The following is a 22,666-nucleotide window of genomic DNA, read 5'->3' on the forward strand; positions in this document are numbered from 1 at the left end:
ACATTTGTCTTGGATACTGCATAAACAGCTTCACAGCTGAGTTCTCTTTTACAGACTTGCATAAAATCACAGTTCTATGGAAAAATGTATTACTACAGTAAATTAGGATTTAAACCTGCAAAGCTGAACGTGAAAACTGACAAGAACCCGCTAATGAAAATAAATATATAAAATAAAGGCAAGCATCCACTAAAATAATTATACATTTATCAAAAATAGTAGAAATACATTCCATCACTTAAAAAGACATTTAAAAGCTGGCTTTCAGGAACCAAAGTACAAGAATTTTTGAGTCCTTACAACTTCTAGTCTGGAGGATTCCTGACAAGATGAGCTCAGATTTCATCATACACAACCAATCCATAACATCAGGGTTTTTTTTAAAAAAAAGCACCAAAAATTCAAATAATCATTGGGGGGGGGGGGGAGAAAGGGAGTACAGCCTGTAGCCCCCACTCTGTTGTTTATGTGGATCAAAGCACCTGGCTGCAATAAAAGAGCAAATGAATTCATATTTACAAGCAGTATTTTAGAAGTAATTTCCTATCATTTTGGTATTATACATATTTACAGCACAATCCAGCCTGGCACCTTCTGAAGTCCCAACAGCTTCAACAGGAAATTCAGCATACCTGAATTTCTTGCACTAAATTGCTTCAGTTTAGTTGGACCATATTCTTAAAGTGTTTCGAGCCTTCTGCAAGTAAATCTTAACTTTAATTTTTCAGCCAATGAATATGCTAAATTGTTATAGGTATTATCAAGATTTTAACTTTAAAAAAGGCAGCCATCACCACCACTCTGTGATTACACACATATATGGACTATGTGCTGACATACAGATATGAGGTATCAACAGAATACTGATAATAGGTTCTCTGCGCTTCCTATCAATCATTAGTCTCAAAGTCAATCACCACTTAAAAGAAAAATTAACATATTTGACTCAAGTTGTTAATTAAAATGCCAAATATAATAGTTTCTGTTTACATCAGCACCAATTTTTTAGTACTGCAATGGGAACTAGAGTTGCATTTCATTAGCCTGAGAATAAATAGTGTTTAGAGGGGGCAAACAAGGATTTTTGTTCGGTTCATGAGTCAAGATTAACAGTAAATAAAATGATTTGCAAATCAGGAAGATCGAGAGTTGATGAAAGCTCTTGAAACCACAACTGAAACCACTGGGAGGTGTTTCTGCTTTGATTTCAACTTTTGTGAATGAGATCTGTCACAAGCACTGGATGTTACTCATCAAAGAAGCTGATGTGCTGTAAATGGGCTGGCTCAAGCAGCATGTATATAAAAAAGAAAGAATACAGTCGGTACTAAAATTCTGGACTCAGTCACTAATAAGTACAACCTCAGCAGAACGAAGACTTCAAACAAAGGAAAAGCAGTGGTATTAAGGCAGGGAAAGATTGAGACTTTGATACGTTCAACGAGGAGGAAAGCCGCCCCGGTGGGTACCACCCCGTCCTCCCCGGAACCCTCCCCTTTCCCCCCGAAAATTTGTTCTGTTTCTCTCTCTGCCCCTTTCTCCTCGGCCAGCTGAAGTCCCGCCTCTTCCTCCACCCCTTGGTGCACCACCACCTCGGTCTTTTGGCGGCGGCGATTTAGGTCTGAGTCTCTCAATCTCTTCTGTACAGCCAGTTAGGTTGGAATTTGGAGCTGTGAAATAGGATGTATATGTTTCTGCATTGAAGTTGCTGTTTGTGAGCGTGGGTCCCACGGTTAGCCAGCCTAAGAGGAGAAAGAAAAGCAGCAAGCTGTGAGATGCAGAGTTCAGTGCCTTGGGTACCACCAGACTGGATTACTGTAACACTACATAAAGTTAGAGATATTGTAGGAATGGAAGCAAACCATTGTTACACACACACACAAACCCTACTAGGCTTGGTAATCAGATGCTAAAAGCAGAATCTGAACTCCCATTGCTGAAGTGCTGCTAGGGAGGTTCATAGACGAAGGTCAGATTACCTGCTCGGTGGAAAGAGAAGAGAGGCAGGAAAATACACCACCACATTTGCAGAAGAAACTTTTGGGATTGATTAGTTTCTAAGGTGGTCAAGAAAAAAGCAATAACTGGCCAGTATTCTTACACTTCCTTTCCTTTGTTTTTAGAATCCTTTCATCAGTTCTGCTTAGAAAGTGAGCTCTCAAGGAGTATGCATTTATCATTGTTAGAAAATGCATGATCCATGACTTGAGAGAGGAGAGCCTATAAATCCAACATTCTAGTGCCAGAACGAGACTCTCTACAATGCGGTAACCAAACAAGATATACTATGCTCAAATCTTTATCCGTACATGCCTCTTTTTATTCACCAGCTAGCATTGGGGAGATCCTCCACTCACTCCAGCACTTAAGTGGAGAAATTCTTCACATAAAAGTAGCATGATCTCTTTGTAAAAGGAATTCAAGTTTGGCTCAGTTCCAGATGACATCAGTAGCTCTGGTTATTGCCCTCCCTCTCTTGTTTTATCCCCACTTAACTGGTGTATATCTCAACAAAGGGTAGAAATGGGGAGCCCTAACCTATTTGTCTGCACAATATGGCAAACATGACAGTCTGCTGATATCAAAGGAGATGCATTTATTCTGATGCAAATGTTTAGGATCAGGGTAGGAGTATAAGGGCTAATAAGTTCCTCTTGTGGGAGAACATGTTTTCTCAAACTCAAACAACTAAACAGCTGGAATGAACCAGAATACCATCTAGTCACTGCCCTCTGCACCAAGACAGAATACACCACATCTTAACTCTTCTAAGATCAACCCAGCTATACATGAAAACAGTGGACCATTTCGCTGAATGTTGTTTTCTCTCTGACCTTAGGCTTTGAAAAAAAATGTTCAAAAGGGAGTTAGAATAATAATCTGCATAACAATTATCTTTCCTTCATTAATAACAGGAATTACTTAGCATTTGTGCATTGAAGATCCCATCACAAATAATTCTTCAATTCACATCTTACACTGCAGATAGCAGAACTTAGGTTCCTGCATTCTCATTCTCATTTCCTCCCCACCCCCAAGTGCCTTAACTCTGAAATATTTATGTTCCCATCATGTTCTCAGTCCACTTTATTGAAAAAAATAGTCTCTTGCCTATGAAAGCTCATGCCCTAATGAATCAGTTAGTCTAGGAGTATAAGTAGATTTTGTATTTGGCTGCAACAGATTAATGTAACTACTCTCTAAAGAGTTTCTTTCTCCCACTCATGCACACCATTAATCTTTATAAAAGGTCCACCTCTCCTGGAAAAACTTTGAAATAATGATTAAGTATCAGAATCAGACCAACACTAACCTGGTCGGATTGTGCTATCCCGGCCAAAGAGGTGAAGGCGTCGTCTTCCAAGGCAAAAATGTTCAATGATGTGAAATATTTCCACTGGTTTCTCTATATTGCCAATTTCGGGCTCTTCTGTGATAATTAAATCTATGTCGACATTAGCATGGATAAAGTCTCCATCTGTACTACGACGGACTGTTCCTTTAATGCCCATAAGGCAGTGTTCCTAGGTAGAACAAAACCAAAGAGAAAGTTTTTGAAAGTATATCAGACGCACACAAGAAAATACCAACCCTGCAAATCCGCATGTCACATATATACAACTGATTATGGGAGACAGAACACAGCATGCCACTTCTTTTGAAGATCCATCTAACTAGCCAAAGACCAAGACAATGAATGGAAAAATTCTACTTTCTCAGCCGCAGATATCTTTTAAAAATTAAGCATTAAAAGCATGAAAATCATTATTCTAAAGAATGTGACCAAGTCCTCAGAAAGTGTTTCTAAAGTGGAAGTGATTGTTATAAAAGTGTGCAAAGTGCACAACAGAGATACGTTATGAATAGCAAGGTTAAATCTGCCCCACATTATGGAAGATAAAAGATTGAGCAACTGAAGAAGCATATTTTATAAACCCTCCTGAAGTGGTTACCAAAGCTGCCATCTTTCCCAGCACCTCTTATCACTAGTTAGTGCTCAGAGGATGGCTCTGTCCTCCACCTGAACTGACCTGCCTCTTCCAGTCCAAACCAAATGAAGTAGACAGGCACTATACAAAGAGCAGAGATGGCTTGTGTTCTGGGCACTGACTGGTGGTGCAAAGAAGAGCTGCAGGTGACCTGTATGCTCAGCACATGTTTGCCTTACGCTGAATTTTAATGCTGCTCTCAAGTGCGATTTAACAGCTGTGTTTTTATTGACCATATAGATTGGTTGTGTTAGTATTATATAGGTCCTGTTGGCTGAAGAGCACAGAAAACATATCTAAAATAAGGAAGTACTGGCACTGGAAAGGTACAGGACAGGGATGTCAACTTGGATAAAGTATCGGGGTCCAGGTAAGCCCTGCCCAGCGCAATCAACCACAAGATGCAGTGCACACACACCATTTCAATGGCAATGACCATCAACTTTGGGAGTCCTAGCCCCCTCAAACATTTTATGGGAGGGGCAAAGGGACCTTGGGCCCGAGGAGTTGGCTCCTATGCTACAGGATGAGAAAGGAGGAGGTAGCTGTGGTGATGAGAGCCGCAGATGGGCAGATGGAGGAAGCGGCAGAAGCTCAGCTCAGGCAGAGTGTAGAGCAGGCATAGGCAAACTCAGCCCTCCAGATGTTTTGGGACTACAACTCCCATCATCCCTGACCACTGGTCCTGTTAGCTAGGGATGATGGGAGTTGTAGTTCCATCTGGAGGGCTGAGTTTGCCTATGCCTGGTGTAGAGGTTGGGGATCTTCTATATGAATCTGCATCTCTCCCAAGCATGTGTCCCAACAGAGATATTCTCTGGAGTTCGCAGAAGGGATGGGGGATTTTCCCATTTGTCCACAGTTAAGTATAACATCCCTCTGAAACAAACTGAAGTTTTGGCTGACTGCCTAATAAGGTGAACTATGTGGGTCTTCAGATTTGCTCCTCTTTGATTAACCCCTGTCCTCCTAGTGTTGAGGCTGTGAATTTAATCAACAATGTGCCCATTAATTCTGTACTCTACACAGTTACTTATTTTTATGCAGTGGTATTTGCAATTATAGACAAAAATAAATAATTTCCAAAAAACCCAAAACTAAACAGTGTCAGTTTTATGCAGCTTCTTTCCACAAATTCAAATGTTCAATAGAAGTTAATTGCAGTATGCTATGGAATCAGTACTAATTGACTTAGATAACCCCAAGAACTGCCCTGTGTCAATTAAATGGACGGTGACACTCAATGTCTACTCTATTCTAATGTTAAAGATGAATGCAAGTGGCTGTTCACACAGAGGTAGTCTACATAACTGATGTAAGATTACTTGCAGGTTCTGCAGATTAATCTGGTTTTGAAGACCACCACCCAAATGGGCAATTTCCCCCAGATCATAAAATGCTGATTTACTGAAGTCACCAGATGGTTTTCACAAAATTGCAGACATGAATGAATAATCATTTCCAGATCTCTGGCGCAAGCTGTAGGGGTTCACATTTTGAAAAAGCAGAGAAAGAAAAATGACCACTTGGACATGTACTGCAATTCTCAAAACTTTAGTCTCTGGTAAAACAGCCCTGAGGTTCAAACAGATGAGGAACTTTTCTAAACTAGTCTTAGTGCTTCTACCTCAGTACTGAAAGCAACAAAGCAATACTAAAGGCACCCAAAGACATTAAAGCCGCTAATCAGGGACATTGCATAAAAGCAGCATATAGGTAAATCTTCATTGTAGACATGAATCAACTTCTCATACTTTCAACGTGTATTTCTCATGAGTATTTCAAGACTTGTAAGTGACCACAGAATTTAAGACACACACAGGGATAACAAAAACTGTTTTAAGCTAAATATACAATTAAATATGACAAATTCAAGAAGCTTACTTTGTAAGATGCCATATAAGGTCTATAATAACAACAACCAGTCACCAGGTATCCTTTAGCAAGTCACCCCACCATACTCTCCAGCTTGGCGTAACATCTAGCCTGATGAAGAGTTCTGGATAACTTAAAAGCTTGTTCAAAGTTTTGTGCTTTTCGTTTAGCCACAAGAAACATATTTCTGACTGTGGACTTCATAGTTTTTTCTTAAGAATCAACATGTTTGTGGTCCTCTCCCCCTCATCGCCACAGTATGTAATGTATAACATGAAGAGTTAGGCTCCGTTCTCCTCCCACCCACCATTTCAGATTGAACTAGACAAGTGAGGAAATGCTGGTAGGATCGTTTTTGGAGAAACTTGTGTTATACAATTAAACAAATCTCTTCGCTGCTGCTGTAAATAACCTTAGTCATTCATCACAAAGAAATACAGTTGTTTGAGAAAGTACTACAAATACTTTCAAGTCCTTAATAGATTGCACCCATATGCAAATGAATGCATTCAATCACTTCTTTTCCTTCAGTCCTTCTCCAAGCCGCTGTATCATCTTTACAGACCGCAAACTCACCACAGTAGTGAGCCCAGCTCAATTTACATAAAGTATTGTGTGTAGCAATAATGCTCTGCAAATATTGAGTTCGACACAGCCCTTAAAATGTGTTTGGTAACAGTTTCCTTGATGCTGCTATCATTAGGGAAACTAACAGAACAAATGTCATAGAGTAAACTACATACATATGCAACCAATTCCTGATACTGCTTGCTTCAGGAAAAGCAGCAATCTCAAGAAAAGGCAATTTGAGAGGAGAGGATATTGAACCACTCTCCAATTGCTGCCACCCAACATTGCTTTTATCTAGGGAAAGCAGCTATCAGGCTTTTGCTAAGCACATCTTAAATTTCTCCAGGTAATCCTACTGACATTTTTCCAAAGGTGGAAAGTCTTAAATAATTTAACTCTACACTAACTTATTTTTTTCGCTCTATCACTTCTCAACGACAACCTATCAAACGCAAAGTAATATCCCAGAAATCTGCTCTAGTAAGAAACACAGTTGTCTTAAGGAACTGGTGTGGCTCCAGTTCTACAATGCATTTAGCATTGTAGGGTAGTGATAGCAATCCCAAACTGCTCTTGAGAAAACCAAAAGAGAACCCCTTGCTACCAATATATTTTATTTACATTTCAATGTAGGAGTCTTAATAGTTGACAAAATGAAAGTCAATCACACTGCATTCCCATCTATAGCAACAGACTAGCACAAAGAAAACTATACAAGGCATTCTACCCCCTCTTCCATCATCTCCTGAAGGGTGACGGAAGGGTAAAGTATTTCTAAGACGCCTTATCCTATCTGATCTGCATTTCAATAAGAATGACTGAATAAGAGCATTCAAAAGTTTCCCAAAAAGAACTTCATGAAGCTGTTAGATGAAGACAAGAGAGGATTTCAATATTTACTCAGATGAAGCTAAGAGTCCACAAATGTTAAAAATTGGTCACCCATTTTCTAAAATCATTATCAGATAAACTTACATTTGAAAGCAAAAGAAGTAAGCTGCTCTGTAACTCCTTTCCTAAAAGTACAACAGCTACCATCAACAACAGAACATCTGGTGGTTTTTGTGGAACTACTAAATTAAGAGGAGATGAAGAAATTCAGACAAAGACGTACCTTTGTTCTTTGAAAGACAGCCTTAGGGTCCAGAGTCTTGGTCTTCCCAGGATTGTTTTTGTTGGTTTTAATCCAACAGATGTCTTCACATCTTCTATAGCCCCATTTACGCAAACACTGAAACATTTCAACAAAAGGGGAATAAAATTAGACAATCACTATGTACAATACACAGAAGTAGAATAAGATATTTCACTTCTGGCATGCCTAAAAGCTTCTTCCTCTCCTGTACATTTTTCAGAATCAGATCAAATTCCAATTGTTAAAGCAAAAGCCACCTTGAAATTTCCACTGTGGTTATTCTAGCAACTCTACTAAATATTTATTTATGCAGCACATCATTTCACGTGAAGGAGTGTATGCTTAAACATTTGCTACCATGGTGGAGATGCATTGGCATGACACTAAGCATACATACAGGGCAATCCTATGCATGGTTGCTTGGAAGCAAGTCCCATTGTGCTTAAAAGGGCATACACCCTTGGAAGCCTGTTCATGATTGCACGCAGATACCTATATTGACAGAGGGAAGTATGGAATGGGAAGATGGCCAAACAAGGTCTCAGATGTAGTGCTGGAAAGCCTTCAGTCAATTGTACTGGGGAATTTCAACATGTATACCAATCTAAGCCAGCTCAGTGCTTCAATGGCTGCCATGACAACTATGAAGCTGTCAATACTTGCATTTGCTTGGCAGTTGATGCCATAGCTGGGATAGAACCTCTAATAGCAGTTTGAAAGATTATCTGGCCAGATGTTGCGGCCCAGGGATGAGAACAAGGCACTTTAGGGGTGTGGCCAACCACATCTCTTGACCCTTGCCATTCTTGGCTAACAACGGCTTGCTAAAAAGGGCTGACTGAGTAGAACCAGTGGGTGACAAATGTCTCACTGTGAGAAGGGGTACTTTTAATATCATCAGTATGCTGATGATATCTAACTCTTCTCTCTATATACTATCTGAATCAGGAAATGCTATGCAGGTGCTGAACCAGTAATGGGCTGGGTGTAAGGGCCAATAAACTGAAGCTGTTGGTGGGTGGTTCACACGTCCTTAGGAGTTCTCCATGCCCTGGTAAGTTCCCAGTTAGTCTACTGTAATGCACTCTACCCTCAAGGATGATTCAGAAGCTGCAGCTGATGCAGAATGTACCTGTAAGAGTCATTATACAATACTCACACTTTGAGAGCCATTATGCAATACTGATTCTTCAGGTGTACCAACTTGACGGTGTACCAACCATCAATTTGCTATAAAAAACCCCTATTCAAGGCAATGTGCAAAGCCTTAAATAACCTGGGACCCAAACTTGGAGAAGAGCATCTCCCTACATCTGCTGGTCTAGGTTTTGACCTCTTCAGGAAAGTCCCTTCTCATAGTGAAGCTTGTTGTGCAGTGACACAAAATACAGCGTTCTCTGTGGTTGCACCCTGCCTGCACAGCTCAATTCCACTGGAGATATGCTTCTCTCCTACAGTAAATGACATTCCAGGGTCAGAGCGAGATGCATTTTTTTTTTTTTTTGCCTTGGCTTTTGGGGTAGGAGTGTAAAGTTCAGTGATCTGTATTTTTATGTCTGGTGCTGATCTGCTAACCTGATTGTATATTTGAATGCTGTTGGTTTTAATGTTGTTTTAGAAATGTTATTGAGTATGGAATAGTTTTGTTTTTGCATACTGCCCTGTGATTCTAAGAAATGAATGGCTGCCTGAAACTGCAATAAATGAAAACAATAACGAGAGACTGTTTTAAAGACCATGCATAAAATTGAACATGCTAGCTCCGTTAGCAAAGGTAGGCAGTGGAGTTGAGAAACATTACGGGTTTAATGAGAAGAATATTTAGGATACCAGTGCCTCCATCGCTCTTTCAATCAAAAGCACAGCAAAACTGTCAGAAGGCACCCTAGTGCTGAAGAATTTAAGAGATACCAAAGCTACAAAGAGAAATATGATCTCTTGAAACAGTGCATGGTATTTTTCACGGGTGCCCATCAGGAAAATAAGGATTAACATTTAATTGATTTCATATCTGCCTCACCACATTATCTAGGGAAATAGAAAGAGAATTATTCTGCATTTAAAGTGACAAGAAACAGAGACAAAGTGATACTATAAGGTCTGAGAAGGTATGTGGCCCAGTGTACTGGAGCAGGATCTTACCATTCTGCCAAGATCAAGGCCCTCTCCAGAACCACACCAAAGAAAGACAAAAGAACGTGGGGAAGCTAGCTCCTCTATATCTAGCTTCATAATCTAAAAAAGACAGAACAAATAACATTTTAAGCAAATAGAGAAATACACACAACAGGCCCATGGATAGCTAAAAATATAACAAGCATTCATCCTGTAAAGGTTTTTCCAAAAAGCAAACTCACTTCATCCCAATTCCAGCACTTCTCATTAGCTGTTATGCCAGTCTCCCTATAGTATTCTTCCAATGGTGGCTCCAAAAGAATCACATCAAACTTGAACTTAAGTTCACGCATATCAAAAGCCTCCAAGTCAGCTTGTAAATACCTATATACACAGACAAAATACAAGGTTGCTTGGATGAATTAGTGCAGGATTTTCCAATTAAGTTGAAAATTTCTCAGCAGTTACTGACAATGATACATATCTCACACAATGTTCACACAATGTTCATGGAATGAACAAAATATGCACAGATGAATGGTATTTCAGAGTAAATATCTATTATTTACACACATGAAAAGTAACACGCACTCTCTGAGAACCCAATTCCTATGGTGAAGCTGCAAAAATTATAATATTCTTGGCTTGAGTGAATCACTTCAAATTTGGAAAACCACAAACAATTGTTGACCACCAGACACCTCATTATATAGAAACTGATGTCTGAAATCAGATCTGGCCGCCATTATTCTATTAAATTTTACAAATGTTGCTACAAAATTGCACTCCTAGGTAGATGAAAAATTAGTCTCAGAGCACTGTGGTTGTTTTTGAATCAGCACAACTTTAATTCTATTTAAAAGACTGATGTCCAACTTTACTCTAAAATTCTCTTCAAAGAATTTTCTAGGGCCTCTTCTTGGATAGTTATTGACCTACAAGCAAGGTAGCTTTTGAAAAAAGCACTGTCAGCAATCATAAAAATGATTACTACTACAGCTGGTTTATAGAGTGTAACAGTCTCCTCTTTGATACAATTTTACTAACCAGTTTCAAACCACGATTGGTTCATAGTGCAAATAGAAGGGAGAATCGGGGATTAGCTTTCATAAGCAACCATAGTCCTGGAGAAAATCTGATTTAAACACATGAATTAAGCCACCAGTTAATACAAAACGGGTAACTGGACAGAATCATATGAGTTGGAAGGAACCTCAGAGGTCATCCTGCCCAACCCCCCTGTCAATGCAGGAAGCCCACTACTACAGCATCCCTGATTGGTGACCTTCCAGCTTGCTTAAAAACCTGTAATAAAGAAGTACTTGCTTCAAGAGGCAGTGTATTCCACTGCATAAATTTCTTCCTAGCAGGTTAGTCTTTTTCATGTAATTTGAACCTGTTGGTTCAAGTCTTACTCCCTGGAGTAACAGATAACAAATGCTTACAGGAAGCCCAAAGGCAGGATCCAAGTGCAACACAACTTTCCCAGCAACTGGTATTCAGATGCATACTGCCATCATGACTAGCAACCTCTGAGAGCTTTATCCACCATACATTTGTCTAATCCTCTTTTCATGTCATTCTACATTGGGGTGGGGGACCTTTGGCTCTGCAGATGCTGCTGAACTACAACTCCCATCAGCCCTAGTAATCTTTGAAATTCACCTTGCTTATTTCATAAATACAACCCAAAAATAGAACATGCAAATCTTAAACAGGTGCTGAAAGGGGTTTAGTTAGCAGTCTAACAATAACCAATGGTAAGCCAGTCTGAAGAACAGAATCCAGCTCATTTAATGTACTTACATAGGGGGAGTGTTCGATTTAGATATTAGCTCATCCTTCAGTCTGATAAGCTCTCGAAGCTTTGGATATTCTTCAAACCTGTCTGCTAAGCCTAAGAGAAAAACATGCCATTTTTATGCTATAGAATTACGTTTTCATAAACAGGTGGTCACAAGTGAAGAAGTTTAATTTGACACAGACTCTCTGGCACAAACCCTTTCATTGAACTTGAGCTAGATACTACAACTTAGTCAAGCATAGAATCACTTTGTGTTACAACCCAAATTTCTACCTGACCTTGCCAAACGCCAGTAGTTTCAGTGCACCGTTGCATGTAATATTCGAATAGATTACAAATGCCATATTTTGGGGCAGAATACCCTGCACTAATCCAGCCTAGAACAGGAGGGAAACACACACACTGCTCTGCTCTGTAAATGCAATATCAGCTACTTTCCCCAACAACTATGTCAACCCTGCCAGTAGCTGTGGAGATGACACTGAGATTTCTCCATGTCAGCCGGACACAGGAGAATCCAACCCATTTACACTAACAGGGATATACTCTGATTTTATGTCCTCCTACTCCCATCCCCCAGGCAACCTGCCAGAAATGTCATTTATTTATATATGAAGTGATAATCCACACTTTCATAATACAGCAGAATACAACATACAAGAATAGAATCAACTAAAATATGCACAAAAAAAGTAATTAAAAACATCAATAAATGCTGAAAAGTCAAATGATGTGACATGTGAACCAGGCTAAGAAGTGTCTAAAGTCTTTTTACAGATGTCTGGTTGAAGCCTGCTATTTTTACTTTTAGGCATGGCTACCTGAAATCTAATTTTTGATTTCTGTGTATTACATACTTAGAGGAATTCAAACTTTTAAAACATATAAAAAATAATAATTTCTGCAAAGGAAATGCCATTGCATTTGGAAGATAGATCACAAATATTTGAGATCGGATTCTTCAGCCAAGACAGGAAAAAGCAGTGATTCCCACCCTCTTCTCCACCCCTGCTCTCTGTACCATAAGTAAACTGGTATACAGCTAAACACCATTTAATAAAGCCTTTCACATAGACCACTAATTTTGCTGACACTGTCAAAGGCAGATCTGGAAACATCTGATATACTGTTTTCTCAGGATAATAGTGAATAAAAACTCCCACAACTCTTGCATGCAGAAACCATATGGCAAACATGAAAAACCACTTCATAAATGCATTCATGTTATTCTGACATACCCACATCTCTGATGAAGTTCTGAGGCCTATGTCCAGTATCCACAAAGTGTTGGCAATAATCGTTATGAGGATTTAAGCTCTGGGTCCCCTATAGGAAGAAAAACACCCAAGAACATAGATTAGCAAAATGATGCACATCAGAGATACACTGGTTTTATCATGCCGTTTGCACATGAAGGAACCCAACACTATGCACAGGGTTTGGCTCGATTATCTTAATATCGCTTGCAGACAAGTGATCCATTATCTCCCCGCTCGCTATTATCTTAACATGCTTCAGTTCTAATGCACAGTGTATCCTGCTCATCCTTTTAATGACATGAGGCATATAGCAAATAGAACAGTATAACCACCATTTTAGGCAACCAACTTTGCCACCTTTCAGCCTTGTCATCATTGTACATAACAGAAGCTTCAATGTTGTGGAATGCTGCAGCTTTAGTGTTTAACGCTGGTCAAAAGTATATCTAGGAGTATGCTTTTGTTAATTCAGTATTATTTATTTACTGAATTTATACACCGCCCTATACCCGCAGGTATAACAATCATAAATTAAAGTCCTAAATTTGTATTTCCAGTTATTTCAGATGCAATTATGATGTAAGATAGGAGAACAATGGCAACACTGAGGTATATGAATTGGTTACCTTAAGAAAAGTACTGGAATCTTTGTAAATTTCCTCTTCATAGGGCAGGTTCTCTTCATCTTGTTGCAATTCTACTTCATCCTTTGGAAGAAAGCACATTTTATACAAATGTAGAGACAGGATGTTTCTCTTCTCATTATCCTTCCACTTCTGGATGAAAGAAGACTGCCTATGAACATTAGCTTCCTGCAACAGCAGATCATGAGTGGTTCCAATGACAGATGTTTTGGGGGGGCAGGGAGAATAAAATCTAATGGTGCCAGAAAGGCCCCTCTCTGTCATTACTGAACCAATTACACCTTACAAGTTACATTACAAACTAAACAATCTCCTATATTACACTATTATGACCTAGCCACTGTGATCCACGCAACGGTCACCTCCAGACTGGATTATTATAACTCGCTCTATGTGGGGCTGCCCTCGAGACAGACCCAGAAACTCCAGTGGGTGCAGAATGCTGCAGCGAGACTCCTTACGGGGTCCTCGCTGCGAGATCACATTCACCCGGTGCCATACCAGCTGCACTGGCTCCCGGTGGAGTACAGGATCAGGTTTAAGGTGCTGGTTTTAACCTTTAAAGCCCTATAGGGCCTAGGACCCTCGTACCTACGAGACCACCTCTCCTGGTATGTCCCACAGAGAAACTTACGGTCTTCAAATAAAAACATCTTGAAGGTCCCAGGCCACAGAGAGGTTAGGCTGGCCTCAACTAGAGCCAGGGCTTTTTTGGCTGTGGCTCCGATCTGGTGGAACACTCTGTCACAAGAGACTAGGGCCCTGCGGGACTTGACATCTTTCCTCAGGGCCTGCAAGACAGAGTTGTTCCACCAGACCTTTGGCCAGGGCACAGCCTGATTCCCTCCTTCGGCAATCTTCGTGGAGCTCTGGCCCAATGGTTGCCATTGGTTTGATTTGAATTAATTTTATAATGAATGATTTTAGAGTGTTGTGTTGTGTTGTACTGTTTTATTGTTATTAGCCGCCCTGAGCCCGGCTTCGGCTGGGGAGGGCGGGATATAAATAAAATTTATTATTATTGTTGTTGTTGTTGTTGTTATTTCACTAAAGAGGAAAGATAAACTTTTTGATATTGACTGGCTATATGTATATCATCATAGTAGTATGCTGTTTAAGGCTCCAAAATGGTTTCTCCATTGAGATAGCTATCAAACTATTTGTGCAATAGTATTAAAACAGGAACAGATCCAAAGACAATTCTTCAAGTCTTAAAAACCACTAAATTATAAATTGTGGCCTTAATTATTAAAATATGTAATGTCGAGGTGCTTTGAAAAAGCAAACCTTATTATATTAACGTCTTGCAAAGTAATGTTTCAGACCTCTGCATTTCATATAACTCCATTAGAAAGAATGACAGACATATGCTGCTATTATAAGAAGAGGGATTACTGCAACACACTTTAACCTTATATTCTTCTATTTCTTCTTCATCAGCTTCTCCCTCATCTGGATATCTGCGTTTGGCATTTGGTGCAGATGTATCATAAGCGGCCCTGCAAATGTGAAAGAAAACAGTCTAGAACACATTTAATTAACTTGATTTCACTTATTTCTGGTTCTCATCTCATTGAATAGGGCACCATCTTTACTTCTATGGCAAATCAGGACTCTCCCAATTTAAAGCTTACTGGAGAAACAATGGCATAGATTTAAAGATTAATTCACTTAAGGAAGTTCATGAAATAAACGTTCCCCAACCTCCACTCTGCAGGCCAGGAAAAGCCTCTCTAGAAGTGGGGAAGGCTCCTGAATAAGCTTATTTTCATATTATGTTGGACATCAGAAGTGCAAAGAAATTCCTGCTTGACTAAAGTCATACCCCAGATAAACTGTAAATTCAGGCACTATTATAGAGCTTACTAGAGACAATATATACATTTACAAATAAGACCACAGTGATTAATATACTACTATTTGCCAAACTCTTTTGTCCCTTACAATGAAATGCGTTTCCAGCTTTTTGCTGACAAACTGAACAGTCTGAATTAGTCAAGATCAAAACGAACTCAAGCTCCTTAGTGACACAGCAGTTAACAGGATCTCCTTTCTCCCTCTGAACTGCTTACGGTATGAGAAATGCAACCAACCTCTTTTAGTACAAACCTGCATGCTTCCCTTGTTTCAGCAATTTCCCTCTGCTCATCCTTGCTATTCAATACTGCACCAATGCTATCAGCACTTTCAGCCCCAAGCTGGAAGAAAAGCAAAAAACGAAGAACGCCGTAAACAGCACACTTAGTACCCAACGAAGAAGCCAGAGATGAAAGGTTTGATATAAACATAACATACTTTACCATTTGTAGTGGCTTTGTTTGAATAATTAAACCCCACTGAATTCACCCCCTGAATAGTTTGTGCTGAGTATGTAATGGAGCCAAGGGCACCTGAGTAAGCTTTATACCCGAGTAGGGTTTTTAACCAGTGTCTCCCATAAAGTCCTGCCTTCCCCAGCCTGGCTGCAACCCAAAACACCTGGAGAGCTCTGGGCTGGGGGGGCCTGTCTCTCAACACAGGCTCTCTCAATGTACAGTGGTACCTCGGGTTAAGTACTTAATTCGTTCCGGAGGTCCGTTCTTAACCTGAAACTGTTCTTAACCTGAGGCACCACTTTAGCTAATGGAGCCACCTGCTGCTGCCGCGCCGCCGAAGCACGATTTCTGTTCTCATCCTGAAACAAAGTTCTTAACCCGAGGTACTATTTTCCCAGTAGTGATGTATGGAAGTGACAGCTGGACCATAAAGAAGGCTGATCGCCGAAGAATTGATGCTTTTGAATTATGGTGCTGGAGGAGACTCTTGAGAGTCCCATGGACTGCAAGAAGATCAAACCTCTCCATTCTGAAGGAAATCAGCCCTGAGTGCTCACTGGAAGGACAAATCCTGAAGCTGAGACTCCAATACTTTGGCCACCTCATGAGAAGAGAAGACTCCCTGGAAAAGACCCTGATGTTGGGAAAGATGGAGGGCACAAGAAGAAGGGGACGACAGAGGATGAGATGGTTGGACAGTGTTGTCGAAGCTACTACCATGAGTTTGACCAAACTGCGGGAGGCAGTGGAAGACAGGAGTGCCTGGCGTGCTCTGGTCCATGGGGTCACGAAGAGTCAGACACGACTAAACGACTAAACAACAACAAAACTATTTCTGGGTTAGTGGAGTCTGTAACCTGAAGCATATGTAACCCGAGGTACCACTGTATTGTATTATCACTTGAAAAAGAGCCCTGGAAAGCACACTGTTAACAGAAACTCTGAATTACTTGCTCCTTTAAAGGCAATAAAAACACCGCCGTCATTCATCATTATTATTTATAAATAACACCACCAAACAGATGTACCAGGAAACACACCACCCCTCCAAAGGTCCCAGAGACAGGAGGCTGAACTATTCCTATACAGCCCCCTCGACCTCCCATCCTCGTCTCCATGGCGACGGCAACCCCCTCCCTCCCCACTAGGGGAGACTCGGGCTTTACGTCACAGCAGTGCGCTAATTATGAGATTTATTAGGAGACGGGAGACAAGCCACTCTGCCCCCACCCCACCCCGGGGAACACCCACGCGCCGTCGTCGCTTCCCGAAAGACAGCTGCCGCCTAGAGATAATCGACTCGGGTGTCCAAGCCGCCTCTACCTGCTGAGCCAGGAGCTGCCGGCGCAATTTTTGCCGCTCTCTGATCTCCTGCAGGCGGCTGTTCATCCTCGTCCGACGGATTCGCGGGCGAAAGAACTGTCGTCGCCTACCTGGCGCCTACCTAAAACGACACTTCCGCCTTCCTCTATAGCCGGTACCATCGACGGTAAGGAGTTTTGCCAGTACTTTTGTAGGAATGAATGGAACATAATGTACAGAAGTGAATGGAACCTGTGCGACCGCTCTCGTTCCGGTAGCTGTGAGCGGCCATTTTTGTTGAGGGCAAGCGGAAACTGGCTTGGCTGCTTTAGTGTGGGGTTTGCTTTGGTTTGCCTTTTAATTAACCGTTTCAATGAAAGTTGCTAAAAGGCTCATTAGAAATATGCCACATAAACGAATCGATGCAAATTGTTGTTTCATTATTGAAAAATCAGCAATTTATTTTTCCAGGCAAGTATCTACATTGTTGACATAAACATGTGGGTCAGCTGATGTGTAACTCACAAAAGCAGGTTCATTGTCATTCTTAATTTGTTTTTATTTTATTTTTTAAATATCAAACACCTCATTTAATAGGGTCCACATTGTTGCAAATACGTTGGCTCCATCTGTGTGTAGTTGGCATATAGATGTTGTTGGCGTCTACCGCTTTCACCTTATTTTTGTATTTTTTTGTGTGGTGTGCCTTTCACTACCTTGAATACAGCATCCATATGATGCTGCAGCTGTGACACATCTTCCCCTGGCTTAATTGGAGTGTACTGTACAGAAGTCTTCCGCCTTTTCAGACCTGGGACTTGCCTTTAACCCAAACATGGATTTGAGGATTCATTTCTTAAATTTTCACCATGGTGATAGTACTGCTATTGTGACCTTGGACCAGGTTGTGACTTAGTGGTGGGTCCAGGCCCACCAGTTGAAGATCCCTACATACTACAGTGGTGCCTCGCAAGACAAAATTAATCCGTTCCGCGAGAGTCTTCGTCTAGCGGTTTTTTCGTCTTGCGAAGCAACCCTATTAGCGGCTTAACGGATTAGCGCTATTAGCGGTTTAGCGGCTATTAAAGGCTTAAAGGCTTAGCGGATTAGCTGCTAAAAGGCTATTAAAGGCTATTAAAGGCTTAGCAGATTAGATAAAGGGGGCGAAAAGCGGAAAAAAAATCTCAAGACTTGCAAGACATTTTCGTCTTGCGAAGCAAGCCCATAGGGAAATTCGTCCTGCGAAGCAACTCAAAAACGGAAAACCCTTTCGTCTAGCGGGTTTTCCGTCTTGCGAGGCATTCGTCTTGCGGGGCACCACTGTAGTTCACAGGGTTCTTTTGGGGAACTCATGTGCTTTAGATGTATGGTGTGTGCACAGCCAAATATACCATTATGAGGCAGGGTTGTTTCAAAAACCTTTGCTGCGCAGGTATAAGCAGGTTGACAGTATTTGGAAATAAGCTCCACTATGTTCATTGTTGTCATTCCCAGTGCTGTTTTTCTAGAAAAAGAGGTGCCAGAATAATGGCAATAGTGCCCACCTGAGAGGTGAGTTCCGGCTGGAAAAAAGCTCTGGTTATTCCTATGTAAATTTGAAAAGTATTGTGTTGTTAAATTCTTCATGGTTTTCCCCAAGGGGAACCCTGGACATGATACAGCTTATAACCCCACATCACTAATGTTTTAAGATTTGTCATTATTTATAAGAATACCTATAAATAATAATGGAAGTGAAACAAAATAATTAAAATTAAAATTAGGACTTTTAAAAACAGGCATCTGGCATTATTTATTTAATGTATTTTTTATTGACAATGATATAATAATCAAATAGTAAAAGGTAAAGGTACCCCTGCCCGTACGGGCCAGTCGTGTCCGACTCTAGGGTTGTGCGCCCATCTCACTTAAGAGGCCGAGGGCCAGCGCTGTCCGGAGACACTTCCGGGTCACGTGGCCAGCATGACAAAGCTGCTCTGGTGAGCTGGCACCAGCGCAGGATACAGAAACACCGTTTACCTTCCCGCTATAAAGCGGTACCTATTTATCTACTTGCACTTAAGGGTGCTTTCGAACTGCTAGGTGGGCAGGAGCTGGGACCGAAAGACAGGAGCTCACCCCGCCGTGGGGATTCGAACCGCTGACCATGCGATCGGCAAGCCCTAGGCGCTGAGGTTTTACCCACAGCGCCACCTGCGTCCCTATACTTGTGCCCTATGCAGCTCTGTGTGTGATCGAGTCAATTCAATAATGCATCTTGAATAAATAACAGCAATTGAATTAGTCTGCTGTTAACTGTCACTGTAACTTTGAAGCACATCAGATCATATGAGCAGACCATTGTAAGAATGTGATTAGGGTCGATGGAAAAAGTTCATTTATACACAATATGCTCTCAAGCAGGTTCTCCGTCTCTCACGTTGGAAATAATATAGAAATTAGGAACCAGCATTTCGCTAGCTGTGAACCTCAAGAAGATAAAAATTAAATCATTCTGGGTCATGTGATGGAGCTCTCTCTGGTAGAGCTGCTGAGAACCTCATTCAAAAACACACTTGTGGGCTTCATGGCACAAGTGGGGTACATTCATCCCTTGTAGTAACAAAATATTAATAGGGAAATGGAATTTGAACAGCTGTGCATCCCCTAATACATTTTAACCCACCTCAAATCATAGAACCAGACCACCAGGAGACTGCTCCCTGTGAGCAGCTGCATACTACTGCACATTCCAAAAGTGGTCTGTGTGGGTATCCTCATACCTCACCTTGGAAACATAAATGCAAAGAAGGAATTAGTTTCACCACTTCTGCATCCAAAAATAGACTTTGTATCCCCCCAAACTATTATCCGGACCACTCAGAAATTGCCCTCTATGAGCTTTTATATTCCAGTTCTCAATATTTGATGTGGTTTTATAGATTTCTGTTATATCAAATAACTGCCTGGAGAACAAATGCATTCTACTTCATTTTGTCAGTCTCCCCCAACTCAAGCACGTGGAGCTACATAAATACAATTTGGCAGTATTCAGCAAAAATGAAGCGTTTTATGTCCATTTGATTTCAGTGGAACGGATGATCATGTTCATTATTAATATTAATATCTAGAACAGCTTTTTGCAAAGGTTTAACACAAACAAGGATATTTGTTGATCGTTGCTAAGCTGTATGAATATGTGATTTTCTTTTACTAAACTGGATCTCCCACCCTTAACATTGAAAAAATAATGCTTTAGTGAACTGCCAAACTGTCCCAGTCATATAGCTACTACAATATCAGTTCCCGAAACTGCACAACTCTGTTTTGAAGTGAACGGTGCTTAACTATTAATATCATTTTACATGGAAAGATTAGGAACAGTTTTTCTTAGGAAAAATGCATTTTTAAGTTCTGGAAAACATGAGCTGGCTAAAAAGTAAAATAAAGTATCAAATAACAAACCTAATTTTGAAATAGATATGCACAGTCATATCAGGGAGCAGCTAGACACATTAGCACAGGGTATTTGGTTACTTTTCTAGTAGGAAATGCTATTTTGTCACTTGATCCACATTATAAGGAAGTAGTCAGGACATTCCTGCTGTGTGTGAGGCTAAGCTTCCTCCTTGGTTTTATCCCCCTGCCTGCCTGCTCCCCCCCCCCCCAAGAGTTAGGCTCATCAGAATGCATTTGACTACTGGAAGACAGATAGGGGAAATTTATTTCAAGGGTCACTACAGAAAGTTGAGATGCTACATCGCTTTGAATGAACAGAATAATGGCACTTCCAAACCACTTTCTTATAGATCGCATGATTAGCACAAGTAGCTCAAGTAGCAAAATGATATCTTTGATTGAACAGAAACGCAAACCAAACAGCTTTAGTTATCTCCTCAATAAGATTGTGGCTGATACCTCATCATAGCAATTATCCATGTGTTGTGTGAAGCACAGATCAATCTCTTTCTTCAAACTTGGGTTAATAGTTTTGTGACATTTAATTTTTTTTCATATTTCAGAAGTTCAGCATTCCTTCCTTGTACAATTTCTGCACTGGAAAACTTAGCCTGTCCGGTAGAGAACTTAATCGAAAATACCCATTCTGCTGCACCATTGCTAACAATTTCGTTAATGTTTGCTTTGAAATTGCTTTTTATTTCATTCTTAGAAGACTGTGCACTCCTACTGATACTTCTTTTTTTGAAAAAGGTGGGAAACTGAAATACGGCTATCTTCCAGTAGCAAGTTTATTCTTTCTCCATCACATTTGAACCGGATATCGTGCTATTGGCATTGAGTAACACACCATGGGACAAAGGCTAAGCAGATTTGGCCTGCCTAGAACCTGGATTAGAGCCTGTCAGGGAATAACAACAACAACAACATACATGAGATCCAATGTAGATTTGTACATAAAATCAAGTGCTCCTGGCAACTAATTTGGGGTGCATGTGTTCACTCACTAAATAAAAAGGTATGCATTACTGATTTATAATGTTAACAACATAATGGATATCTTTTGTTGTTCTTTTTTTTAATGCCATTTTGTGATTTAGTACTTCCTGCGTTACCAGCTTACTACTTTTACCACCCTGTAGATGGAAACTTCATAGAGAAACTTCATCTCAAACTACATCTCTCTTGTACCGTTAGCTGTAATGAATATGGTGGAAGTCCCTACGCAGTAACTGAATCACTTCCTCTTGGATATTCAGACTTCCCAAATATATATATCCACTGAAATGATGAACAGAGATTTGTGTGCGGGAGTATTCTATTTTTAGGACTGTCTCGTAAGACAAGGTAATTTTATAACACTCTCAGTGCTGGCTGTGGCACAGTGGAGGATCACACTGCATCTGAGTGAAAAATATTAAGTTATTGGAGTTTTCAAAAGTATATACCTTATAGGAAATCTGCACTGCATTATTTTTTGATTTAAATAAATGCTGAGCTGAACTTTGTCCATGTCCAGTCAGCTAGAGTTGCCCTTATTCACATTTTAATTGGAGAGAGAGAGGGAACCCAGGCACAGCTGAATACTCTGAGGCTCAGATTATTTAAGCGGGAAACTTGAGCTCCTGCTTAACCCTCTCTCCTTTTGAAATTCATGGGATGTAATTTCTTGTCCAACAGTAGGGCATACTTAGAGCACAATAGCCAGTTAAATAACCATAAGTAGGGGCGAAACTAGGCTTTATTTCACCTGGGTCAAAGACCCAGCTTGGCACTCCCTTCCTCCCCTAGCTAGGGCACTGCTTTAAGAGACTTAAGTTGCAAGCCAAGCTCCTCACCCACCATGCTAGGGTGGGGGGTTGGATGGGGTGGAAGTCTCCCTCTCCTACCCCATCCAGTCTCCCACTCTAGCATGGTGAAGTCTCCTTCTCCAAGCCCAAAGCAGCTCAGCTGACATCACTCTGGAACAGATCTTCCCAGCACAAATCAGCTGAGCATTATGATCACACCACTCATCTAAAGGTGTATAATAGGCTCAGTTCACAGCTTTGAGTGAAGGTGCTACCCCACTCCTCTCCTTCCATGTGCTCATTTGTACTCAAATTAACACGCAAATTGTCCTATTATCACCTGCTAATGTCTACACATCAAGCTGCTGCTAAAGACACAACTGCACTGGCCTATTGACAGACCTGTTAATTGCTCACCGGTGATTTGCGC

At 40.7% G+C, this 22,666-nt stretch overlaps 1 protein-coding gene across 4 annotated transcripts; it reads right to left on the minus strand.

Moving 5' to 3' along the window:
- Positions 1-190: 190 nt before the first annotated feature.
- On the minus strand, positions 191-17,191 carry METTL14 (methyltransferase 14, N6-adenosine-methyltransferase non-catalytic subunit). 4 transcript variants are annotated; one of them, XM_081022007.1, is made up of 11 exons: positions 17,030-17,191; positions 15,501-15,589; positions 14,803-14,890; positions 13,374-13,454; positions 12,727-12,814; positions 11,491-11,581; positions 9,927-10,068; positions 9,712-9,804; positions 7,549-7,665; positions 3,314-3,524; positions 191-1,742 (listed from the first exon to the last, which is right to left on the minus strand). In XM_081022007.1, exons 1-11 carry the CDS (start codon positions 17,093-17,095, stop codon positions 1,438-1,440), a joined length of 1,371 nt encoding a protein of 456 aa, XP_080878133.1. In that variant the 5' UTR covers positions 17,096-17,191; the 3' UTR covers positions 191-1,437. The 4 variants fall into 4 exon arrangements, with proteins under 4 accessions (XP_080878133.1, XP_080878132.1, XP_080878131.1 ...); XM_081022006.1 differs by having other exon boundaries at positions 14,797-14,890; XM_081022005.1 differs by lacking the exon at positions 17,030-17,191 and adding an exon at positions 16,735-16,839.
- Between the last annotated feature and the right edge of the window lie 5,475 nt (positions 17,192-22,666).

Source organism: Podarcis pityusensis (assembly GCF_964106645.2).
Source record: "Podarcis pityusensis genome assembly, chromosome: 9".
Taxonomy (NCBI): domain Eukaryota; kingdom Metazoa; phylum Chordata; class Lepidosauria; order Squamata; family Lacertidae; genus Podarcis; species Podarcis pityusensis.

Bases quoted from the DNA above. Each gene is read 5' to 3' on its own strand.
- METTL14 (XM_081022004.1), bottom strand. From the start codon at position 16,824: ATGGAGACGAGGATGGGAGGTCGAGGGGGCTGTATAGGAATAGTTCAG. The intron at 10,069-11,490 runs GTAAGTACATTA...CTGTGTATATAG, and splicing joins AAATCGAACACTCCCCCTAT to GTATTTACAAGCTGACTTGG. The intron at 1,743-3,313 runs GTTAGTGTTGGT...TTCTCCTCTTAG, and splicing joins GGATAGCACAATCCGACCAG to GCTGGCTAACCGTGGGACCC.